The 10,251-nt window shown below is 48.7% G+C and overlaps 1 protein-coding gene across 4 annotated transcripts in view; it reads right to left on the minus strand.

Annotated features, from left to right (window-relative positions):
• Positions 1-10,251, minus strand: part of KIAA1324 (KIAA1324 ortholog) — an 83,723-nt gene that overhangs the window by 9,899 nt on the left and 63,573 nt on the right. For 2 of the 4 annotated variants that reach the window (XM_012801711.1, XM_003784077.2), the window contains 6 exons: positions 8,790-8,878; positions 5,490-5,667; positions 4,432-4,560; positions 3,951-4,041; positions 957-1,062; positions 571-708 (listed from right to left, as the gene is read on the minus strand). In XM_012801711.1, the coding sequence (XP_012657165.1) occupies positions 571-708; positions 957-1,062; positions 3,951-4,041; positions 4,432-4,560; positions 5,490-5,667; positions 8,790-8,878 (731 nt within the window). Of the gene's footprint in view, positions 1-570; positions 709-956; positions 1,063-3,950; positions 4,042-4,431; positions 4,561-5,489; positions 5,668-6,177; positions 6,205-8,789; positions 8,879-10,251 lie in introns of those variants that run through there. The other 2 variants (XM_012801712.1, XM_003784078.2) reach the window with 2 other exon arrangements.

The raw sequence follows: 10,251 nt of genomic DNA on the forward strand, positions 1-10,251 counted from the left end.
ATTTTTTTGGTTGCAGCCATCATTGTTGTTTGGCGGGCCCGGGCTGGGGATTCGAACCCACCACCTTAGGTGTACGTGGCTGGCGCCTTAGCTGCTTGAGCTACAGGCGCCAAGCCAAAAGCAGCTCTTTTCCTTGTAAAAGACACACACACAAAAAGTATTTGTAGAGAAATATTAATTGTGTTATCTCTGGGTAGTAGGATATAGGTGACTATTTCTTCTTTTTGCCTATTTCTTTTCTTTAAGTTTTCTGCAATGAACCTGTATTACTTTGAGTTAAGAAATAAACCTCGAGCTATGATTATTGAAAACCACAACAGATCTAGCACTGCACATGTCTTTTGGGGCAGCCACTACAAGGGCAGACGGGTCACTTAAAGCAATGGCATTGGCATCTTCCCAGAAAGTCACTGGCTAAGGCTGGGTGATCCTCAGAGGGCTGGCTCAGGCACTTCCCCACCTGATTCCTTGAGATTCTGAACTTCAGAACTTAGGATAATGCCAGACATCCTCCTGGGTTCAAAAGATCTTGTTTGGGCATCAGGGGTCTGAGGAAGGGGAAGAACTTACTGCCTCACGAAAAGTGGTCCTCTGGAAGGCCCAGGTGAAGCTCATGGTAGCGTTCTCCTCAACAATGTAGGTATAGGACTGTTTGCCTTTGGAACCTTTCCACGTCTCCACGGGAGTGTTGGTCCTAGAGTTCACACCCTGAGCCCAGGACAGACAAGTGAAGAGAGTGTGACAGCTGGAGGGGGAGTGGGTGCCCATACTGCTGCCATCCTGAGAGTGATCACAGGTGGTGAGACCCATGGTAAATGGTGAAGTCCCTGAGGGTCAGCCCAGGCCTTTCCTCAGTGGAATCACTACAGGTGGACTTCAGTTATGTTGATGCACCACTGGGCCAGATGGGACCAAGCCTCCCCTGGAAGCCCCAGAACCCTCAGAGAAAAACGTACCACCATGAAGTAGAGCTCACAGTTCACAGAACAGATGGTCTCAAAGACAAATGTGATTCTGGCCACTTCTTTATTCTCTGTGTCCGCCATCACCGACTGTGGAGGTCTGTGGGGACAGGAATGAAAAGTCAGTCCCAGGGGGCAAGAGGTGCTTACTGAAGAGCCCAGACAGCTGCAAAGGGTCTACGGGGGGATGAGATCAGGTTATTTGCACTCTGGAAGGTATGGACTAAGTTCAGTTTTATCCTCCCAGCTACGTGACTTTGACCTAGCCAAGCTGTAATTTCCTCATCTGTAAAATACAGATGATGGCTAGGCACACTGGGAGGCTAAGGAGGGAAGATCCTTTGAGATCAAGAGTTCAAGACCAGCCTGAGCAAGAGCAAGACCCTATCTCTACTAAAAATAGGAAAATTAAGTGGGTATTGTGGCAGGTGCTTGTAGTCCCAACTATTCAGGAGGCTGAGGTAGGAGGATTGTGTGAATACTAGTTTAAGGTTGCTGTGAGCTAGGCTGACACCACAGCACTCTAGCCTGGGCAACAGAGTGAGACTGTCTCAAAGAACAAAAAATGGAGGTGATAATATATGTTTATTCACTGACCTCCCATCATTGTGGTAAGATCCCAAGGCATCTATATATAGATATTATAAAATGGAATATATAAAATGGAATATGACCTCACCCAGGGGTCAAGTGTGTGCCTATATAGTCCCAGTTACTCAGGAGGCTGAGGTAGGAGGATCACTTGAGTCAGAAGTTCAAGATCCACCTGGCCAAGATAGTAAGACCTTGTCTCAAAATAAATAAATAAATAAAGGCTGGGTGTGGTGGTTCATGCCTGTAATCCTAGCACTCTGGGAGGCCAAAGCAGGTGGATTGCTTGAGCTAATGAGTTCAAGACCAGCCTGAGCAAGAGTGAGACCCTGTCCCTAAAAACAGCCAGGCATTGTGGCAGGTGCCTATAGTCCCAGCTACTTGGGGATTGCTTGAGCTCAAGAGATTGAGGTATTGAGGTTGCTGTGAGCTATGCCATGGCATGCTACTGAGGGTGACACAGTAACACTATCTCAAAAAAAAAAAAAAAAAAAAGAAAGAAAGAAAAGCCAGGCTGGGTGGCTCTCACCTGTAATCCTAGCACACTGGGAGGCTGAGGATTGTTTGAGCTCAGGAGTTCAGGACCAGCCTGAGCAAGACAAGACCCCCTGTCCCTACCAGAAATAGAAAAACTAGCCAGGTGTCATGGTGGGCGCCTGTAGCCCCAGCTAGTCAGGAGGCTGAAGCAACAGGATGTCTTGAGCCCAAGAGTTTGTGGTTGCTGTGAACTATGATGCCATGGCACTCTATCCAGAGCAACAGAGTGAGACTCTGTGTCAAAATAACAACAACAACAACAACTATATAGCCTCAAGCCAAGTACGGTCTGTAGACTAGCAGCATGACCATCTTCAGGAGCTTAATAGAATCGCGGAACCTCAGACTCCTCTCCAGACCCAGTGGATCAGAATCTGCATATTAACATGATTCCCAAGTGATTCATGTTTTTTTTTTTTTTTTGAGACAGAGCCTCAAGCTTTCCCCCTGGGTAGAGTGCCGTGGCATTACAGCTCACAGCAACCTCCAACTCCTGGGCTCAAGCGAGTCTCTTGCCTCCGCCTCCCAAGTAGCTGGGACCACAGGCGCCCGCCGCAACGCCCGGCTATTTTTTGGTTGCAGCCGTCATTGTTGTTTGGCGGGTCCGGGCTGGGGATTCGAACCCGCCACCTTAGGTGTACGTGGCTGGCACCTTAGCCGGTTGAGCTATAGGCGCCAAGCCCTGATTCATGTTTTAAAATCCGAGAAGCACTGCTATCATAAGATGCAAATTGCCTACATTTACTCAGCCTCTCACTCTCCAGCATAGTGGGAGCTCTGCCAGGGTGAAAGGAGCAGAATTTGTGGTATCTTCAGCAAAGTTCTCAGGTTGCTCCCACCTTTGGGCAAGAGAGAGGCAGGCCAAGTGGGATGGAGGGTGGGGAGTGAGGCAGCACTTTACTACAGTAATCAGATTTCCTAGTTGAAAAGTGCCTTTTAAATGTTACTTGAAAAAAGCCTAAAAGGTTTGCTCACCTTGCAAACACAGGATATATCTGGTCAGCTCTTGGTGATGTGGGTTAAGGAAAGGGAAATGAGTACCACCATCCCGGGGGTAGAAAGTAAAGACCCCGGGGAGGGAATGGAGAAGTCAAACTGGCAACAGGGAAGCCTGTTCAGTGGTTCCCCCTCATCTCCAAAGCACAGATGGGCAGAAGAGTTCACTTTGGCTGTTGAAATCCGTTCATGGCTTCTCCTTTGGTTTTAGCCATTTGCTTAAAGTCTAAGGCCCTCCGGGTCCCAGCCCTTCTCTGCATAGTTGTGGTAGCCAATGAGCTGAAAGAATCATCTAAACCTCAGGTAGTCCTAAATCAGAGGCTTGTTTTATAGATAAGGGGCCTAAAGCCTGTACAGGCAAAAATGACATCCCCAAGTTCACAGAGCCAGTAAATGGCAGAGTTCAAGTGCCTGTCTTTCAGTCCAGTGTACTTTTCCACTCTACCACACTGCCAGGAGTAATTTTTTTTAAGTGGCAAACAAATTATTTGCTGTTATTAGGTCCTCTTGAGATATAAGGACAAATATGACAATAAGAACAATCCCTCCCAATCTTCTTGTCCCAAATAAAGATGGATGGTCTATGGGCTATTTGGAGCCTATTTTTGTTAAGTTTTCTTTCTTTTTTTTAATCTTCTCTGATTTAGTGAGGAGGAAGAATTTGAGTATCAGGTGGCCAGTCGATAGCCTGAGAGAAAATTCATGAGCCCTCATGCCCACTTGGAAAACTACACGGTGCCCTAGGCTCTGACACTGAAAGGAAACTCAGCTCCTGAAGCCCTGTCCTCTCCAACATTCCAGAGTGCGGGGGATTCGGGTATGCCCAAGGTGGCCCGGATTTCCCCTTAGTCTTGTAGTCCTCACCTAAATCCTGGTACAACCAGAGTGAGAATCATGAAGTCATTGTCTGAGGCTCCAACGGCTGTATAAATGTGATCACCAGCCACCTCCCAGCCTGGAAAAGGAGAGGGGAGAGTTAACGCTCTGGTACTCTTGGGTGCAGGCAAATGTGCACCCAGACGACACCCTGAAAGAGAGATATGGCACCCCATCCTTGGAGGCCTCCAGAACTACTGCTGGACACAAACTATGTTACTTATCCTGCTACTTTGGTCAAAGACTGAAGGTCTCAGAGCAAGACCTTCCGGGTGCATGCTCGTTGTCTCTAGCTCTAATCTTGCATCTGAAAGTTTTGGCAGATTATATGTCCATGAAGAGTACAACTTTCAAGGGAATGCACCAGATAATTAGTTTATTTTTCTCAGATATCACTATTAGGAAGAAAGGAGAAGTTGGAAGAGCAGTGGGAGTGCAGGGAGCTCATGGTAAGGTGAGAGGCAGTTACCTGTCATGCCCTTGTACTCGAAGTTGATCCCACTGAGAACGGTGGTTTCCATGTTTGTGGGCAGCGTGTTCCACCACTTGTATTCAAATCCCACGGCAGGTTCGGTCCCAGCTGGGCAGTGGGTACAATCTGGGGAACCACAGATCGAGGAATTCAGCAGGAAGGCTGCAGCCACCGCGATAGAAGCTGTTGCCCCCCAGCCCGAGGGTACTACTGAGTACTGTTGCACAAAGTTCCAAGTTGACTCAAAAACATTCCGACAACCTGTTTAACTAACTCATGAGGTAAACACTGAGCCTTCATTCCAGAATGCCAACTACCCTACTTGCCCACCAAAATTTTCATTTCAAAACTTAAATGTATGGGCTCAGCGCCCATAGCACAGTGGTTATGGTGCCAGCCACATACACCAAAGCTGGCAGGTTTGAACTCAGCTAAACAACAATGACAACTGCAACAAAAAAATAGCCAGCCACTGTGGCAGGCGCCTGTAGGCACAGCTACTTGGGAGGCTGAGGCAAAAGAATCGCTTGAGCCCAAGAGTTGGAGGTTGCTGTCAGCTGTGACCACAGCACTCTACTGAGGGTGACAGCTTGAGACACTCTCTCAAAACAAAACAAAACAAAACAAAAATCAAATTTTCAAATATATCTTCTAGTCTGATGCATGTAGTTCATATTATTGCCACATTACCATTAATAGATACAGAAGTCCCTCCAAGGCAGCATAGCTCAAGCTGGTCATCCCAACCCCTTAAACCTAGAGAGCATCTCCACTACATGCTGCAAGACTCTGTTGCGAGGCTTGGGTGTCTTCACACCTGAGTCACATTTGCTGCTGGAACTAAGAGGCAGGAGAGTAGTTCCCAAGTCTAACTCTGACCTTCAGGCAGACCGTCTCTCCTCCTGAACTCAGTCCTCAGAGATGTCCTGGCCTTTCTGCTTCCCTTGGAGAGGCAAGGTCCACCCCCCACCAGCCACTCTGAGTGCCCATATGGCCCACCCCATGGTTGATGTAGGGATGGATGTGACATGGGCACAGGATGGTGAGGAGGTTACCAGAGCCGTTGGAGTAGGACCCATATGGGCAGGGCTCGCAGGTGCTATTGTTGGTTTTGAAGAAGCCTGGGTTGCAGGGTGGACATCGGGTCTTCACGCCAGAGGCAGGTAGCTTCACTGCCCCCTCAAGGTCCTCGCCACAGATTTTTGGCATGGCCCATTTGTACATGAGCTGCGTCTGCAGAAACGGATTAAGCACAGCTCAGCCTGTGTGGGATTTAACCCATCTTCAAGACTCTAACTTGAGGATGGGGGCTAGAGGTTTGACGTGGGATTCTGGGCCAGATGAGAGCCCCACCCGGGAACTTGGTGTTGGTCACTGATGGATCCCAAGCGCCAAGCCTAAGTTATTGGTTGTGCTCAACTACCCGCCACATGGATGTTGCCTTGATGAAGAGGGATACATCTAATGAGGACTCTGTGATGGAGGGGCTGGGGCCGGTTGTCTTCAGAGAAAGCTCTGATTCTAATGTAGAGTCTTATTACCATCAAGGTCACAGGAAACGCAGTTGGTGAAAATCACAGAATACGAAAAGGCAAACTATTGAGGCGGCTTACATAACTTCGAGGGAGAGAGGAGGTGGCTAACATGTCCCAATTTTTTCCCCAGGTGATCCAATTCTTTGCTCTGTCATTTACTCAGTAAATATTTATAGAAAGCGGAATACATCTGTGTGCCAGGCCAGACCTGGTGTCTCAGAGACACATGAGACATGGCTCCTGCACTGGGTACAGAAGGGGAAGGGGAAGTGACCCGCAGGAGACCCCGGTGAGTTAGGAGTGAAGCTGGACAGTTCTGTTCTTCCAGTATGCCCATCAGACCAAGTGAGAGGCAAAAAGGCACCTTTACGGACTGCACTGAGGGGATGATGAAAAATCTGTGCAGCATACCGTACTCGGGAAAAGAACGAGTAAGGCCTCCGTCCATTTTATTCAGGTGGGGAAATGAGAAGCTCTTAGGGCACACTGCCACCTCCCCCTGCTCAGCTCAGCCCTCCTCCCCCGTGAAGAGCAGCCAATGGCCGGAGCCCCAAGCTTGCATCTTAACCATACCCTGCCCTGCCTGTCACCTGTCTCCTGTGAGTCTCAGGGACAGGAGGGGGTCTGGAGCAAGAAAACTGACTTGGGCCATCTCCTGGATCAGCACATTCAGCAACCCCAATGCATGGGCCATCTTGGTCCCCAAGAAACCAGAAAGGCACGGCAAAGGTGAGAAGGGCAGTTGCAGGCACCAGCTCCAGGTGTGTCAGTTCATTTAAAAATATGACTTAGAGGGCAGACTGGAATCAGCAGACTGAGCAGAACCAGTGGACACAAGGCACAAAGCTGGAGACCTGCAAGGTGCTGCTGGTGACTGCATGTCACCCCTTAAATCACATGCTGCAGCGTACCTCCTCCCAGCTGGGCTTTGGCTGTGCTGCAAGGTGGGAACATGGCCTGTGGCCTGACCCAGCATCTAAAGGCCCAAGGGTGCTCAGGCCAAGGCGGATGCCCAGGCTGGCAAGCAGCAGAACACACCCTATAGATCTAGAGGGCCTGGGTCTGTGCCTGGTGGCTAAGAGAGTGGGACAGAAAGGAGGAAAGACAGTCATATTTGGTCACATGCTATGAATAGGCGGGAGAAGGGCAGCACCTGTGGCTCAAAGGAGTAGGGCGCTGACCCCATATGCCGGAGGTGGTGGGTTCAAACCCAGCCCCGGCCAAAAAAAAAACAACAACAAACAAACAAACAGACGACAACAACAACAAAATCAACAAAATAGGCAGGAGAAGAGGAGCAGGATTAATCGTGCCCATCTTATTAGTAAGTCAGCTGAGACCAGGAAAATGAAAATAAGTTTTACAGGGTCATACAGAACAGTGGACACTATGGAGCTGAGGCTAAGATGCAACTTACAAGACACACAGCCATTCTCTCTTTGTGAGGGAAGGGAAGGAGGCTCCAAAGAGAGGGAGGGAGGTGGTGGTCAGAGACTGTGATAACAAGTCATCACTGCTGAGGACCAGACATGATTCCATGCTTAATGGCAAAGAGATAATTCAGCCAGCCGCCCGGCCAGCAAACCTTTATGCCCCCTAATAGCCAAGTATTATGCTTAGTGCTGAATGCGGAATTCCTGCCTCTTCATTCCTTCTTCTTGAGAGACTCTGGTTTCGGGTCACGGACAGTTCATCCAGAGTTCCTAACCCAAGACAGATCCCCCTCCTGTGCCCTTGAGCCCATCCTCGCTCATCATCCTCCTTGAACTCACTCCCTATGGTTCACTCTTCTCATCCAGGGGTCTGCTCAAACGTCCCCTCCTCAGAGAGGCCGTCCCTATCCTTTCTGAAACAGCGTCCTCATCGTCTGTCATTCTCGATCTCCTTCTCCTGTTTTCTTTTTTACCTTCCTACTACTTGTTACCATTCAATACATTACACACCCATTGGTCGTCTGCCATCGTCCTCTCTGTTCCCTGAGATTTAAGCTCCATGAGGTCTGGGTGTGCCCCTGGTTTTCTGAACGGATATGTACGCAGTGCTCAGCACGGTGCCCGCACAGAGTAGCTGCTCGCTAAGTAGTTGTTGACTGTCAAAAAGAACAAATGGCCTCCTCCGAGCGGCCTTCTCTGGGCCCAGCGCTGGTCACTCCTCTTCTAGGCTCCCCCAGGGCCCAGTACATCTCTCTGCCTCACTCAGGCTCCTCTCTGTCCTCGCTCAGCCTCCCACACAAGACTGCGGCTCCCTGAGGACAGGAGCGCCCCAGTCACGCCTGAAAGCCCCGCCTGCGCCACAGGGCCTGATGTGCCAGTCAGCACCCAGCAGGTACCTGCCAGTGACAGAGCAGACTAGGAACTGAAAGCTCTTTTCTGAGGCAAAAAGCTTGGGGGAAAGAGAAAAGGGGACTAAACAAGTCAGGCTGCTCTCTCCTGAGCCAGGAAGTAGGAATCAATTCCCCTTGCCAACACAACAGCAGTGCTGAGGGACAAGCCTGACGAGCCCGGGAGGAAGTGAGTGCCTGGGCAGTGCCCAGAGGGGCTAAGCAAATCAAAGCAAGCAAGCAAAAGAAAATGAAACTTTTTTTTTTTTTTTAAACAGAGCACATGTGAATAAGCAGTGAAACAAATGTGGCAAAAACAGTTTCTGACCTGAAAATGAACTAAACCATCTCCTTTCTGCCCCCTGACTAGCCCTGGGGTCACCTCAAAGGTCTGGGGTTTGATCTGGTGCTGGCTTCGCTGACCGCTAGACAGCGGTAAAGCCCAGGGAATGGGAGACAGTCCATGTGGGGCCGAGGGGCTCTATGACCATATTACTCACCTCCCCGTTGGCATCACAGGCTGTGTGTGTGTAGAAATAATCTTTGTCTGTGCAGGCTGGGCGCACTTTGCAGGAGGAGGATCCTTTTTCTAAATTGCCGAAGCAAGAAAAAAATACTTGAAGTCACATGAGAAATTTGGGCTCTTGACCACTTGTTCATCACCCCAGGACTCCCAAGCCCCTGGGGTACATTACCACATGCCCACCCTGTCCCTTGCCCCAGTGGCATCCTTTCCAGATCCCAAAGCCCTGCTCACATGTCCTTTTTCACCTCTCCTGAGTGTGGATGTGAAGGCACTGACCTTGCACTGTGGGACAGGGTATGGAGAAGTGGCCTGGCCAAAGGACCAGCAAGGAGGGGTGGACGTGCAGGTTAGCCTGGAAGAAGGTTAGCTTGGAACCCAAGTTCCTGGAAACCTGCCGTCTTCCAGGCGCCTTAGTCTCCTGACTGTAGGTGTGGATTGTCTTCTCCTTAGGATATTGCTTTCACGCTTTTATTCCAAGCCTTTCTCTGAATTTTCTAACATATGGCTAACATGAAGGTCTATGAAGGTCTTCTACTAGTTTTGAAATTTCTCTCTCTCTCTCTCTTTTTGAGATAGAGTCTCACTCTGTTGCCCTTGGTAGAGTGCCATGGTGTCATAGCTCACACTAACCTCAAATTCCTGGGCTCAAGCAATCCTCTTGCCTCAGCCTCCCAAGCAGCTGGGACTACAAGCACCCACTACAATGCCTGGCTAATTTTTTCCTACTTTTTTTTTTCAGTAGAGATGGGGGTCTCACTCTTGCTCAGGCTGGTCTCGAATTCATGAACTCAAGCAATCCACCTGTCTCAGCCTCCCAGAGTGCTAGGATTACAGGGGTGAGCCACTGCACCCAGCCAAAATTTCTCCTTCATGCAACCAAACTGTACAAAATCCTTGTACTTTCCTTGGACTCCACTTAAGACCCAGGGGTTTTCCCCCCTGCTTTAACCCAAGCATCATAACATTATCTTTAACCCTTGACCTTTGTCTAATGAAAACTGTTCACTATTCATTTCATCCTGCTTGCTGTACTGTCTGTCTCCTGTGTCTGCTAGTATAGCTCTACGTTAACCGGTGAACCTCTAGATAGCAAGAACTATTTCAATAAGTCCCTCTTTAAAGCAATGGCTTTCACCTTTTTTGAATTTAGAAACTTTTTTGAAAATTTGAAGAAAGATGTTTAATCCACATAAATCAAATTTTAATTTTTTTCCCAGGGAACTGACCTCTAGAATAAAAACATTGCCTTATAGAGTACACATCACAATTCTACAATTACAACTACCAGCACTGCTTCTGATACGACTACTGTGTTACCTGCAGATAAGAATTTAATAATGATAATATTGTCTCTCTATATAGTAGAACCTCCATAGCTGACTACCTCCCTATATTAACCACCTCCTTAAGTTGAGCTAATTTTTTTTTTTTTTTTT

The sequence above is a fragment of the Otolemur garnettii genome, unplaced genomic scaffold (assembly GCF_000181295.1).
Source record: "Otolemur garnettii isolate 467f Iridium unplaced genomic scaffold, OtoGar3 scaffold00010, whole genome shotgun sequence".
Taxonomy (NCBI): Eukaryota; Metazoa; Chordata; class Mammalia; order Primates; family Galagidae; genus Otolemur; species Otolemur garnettii.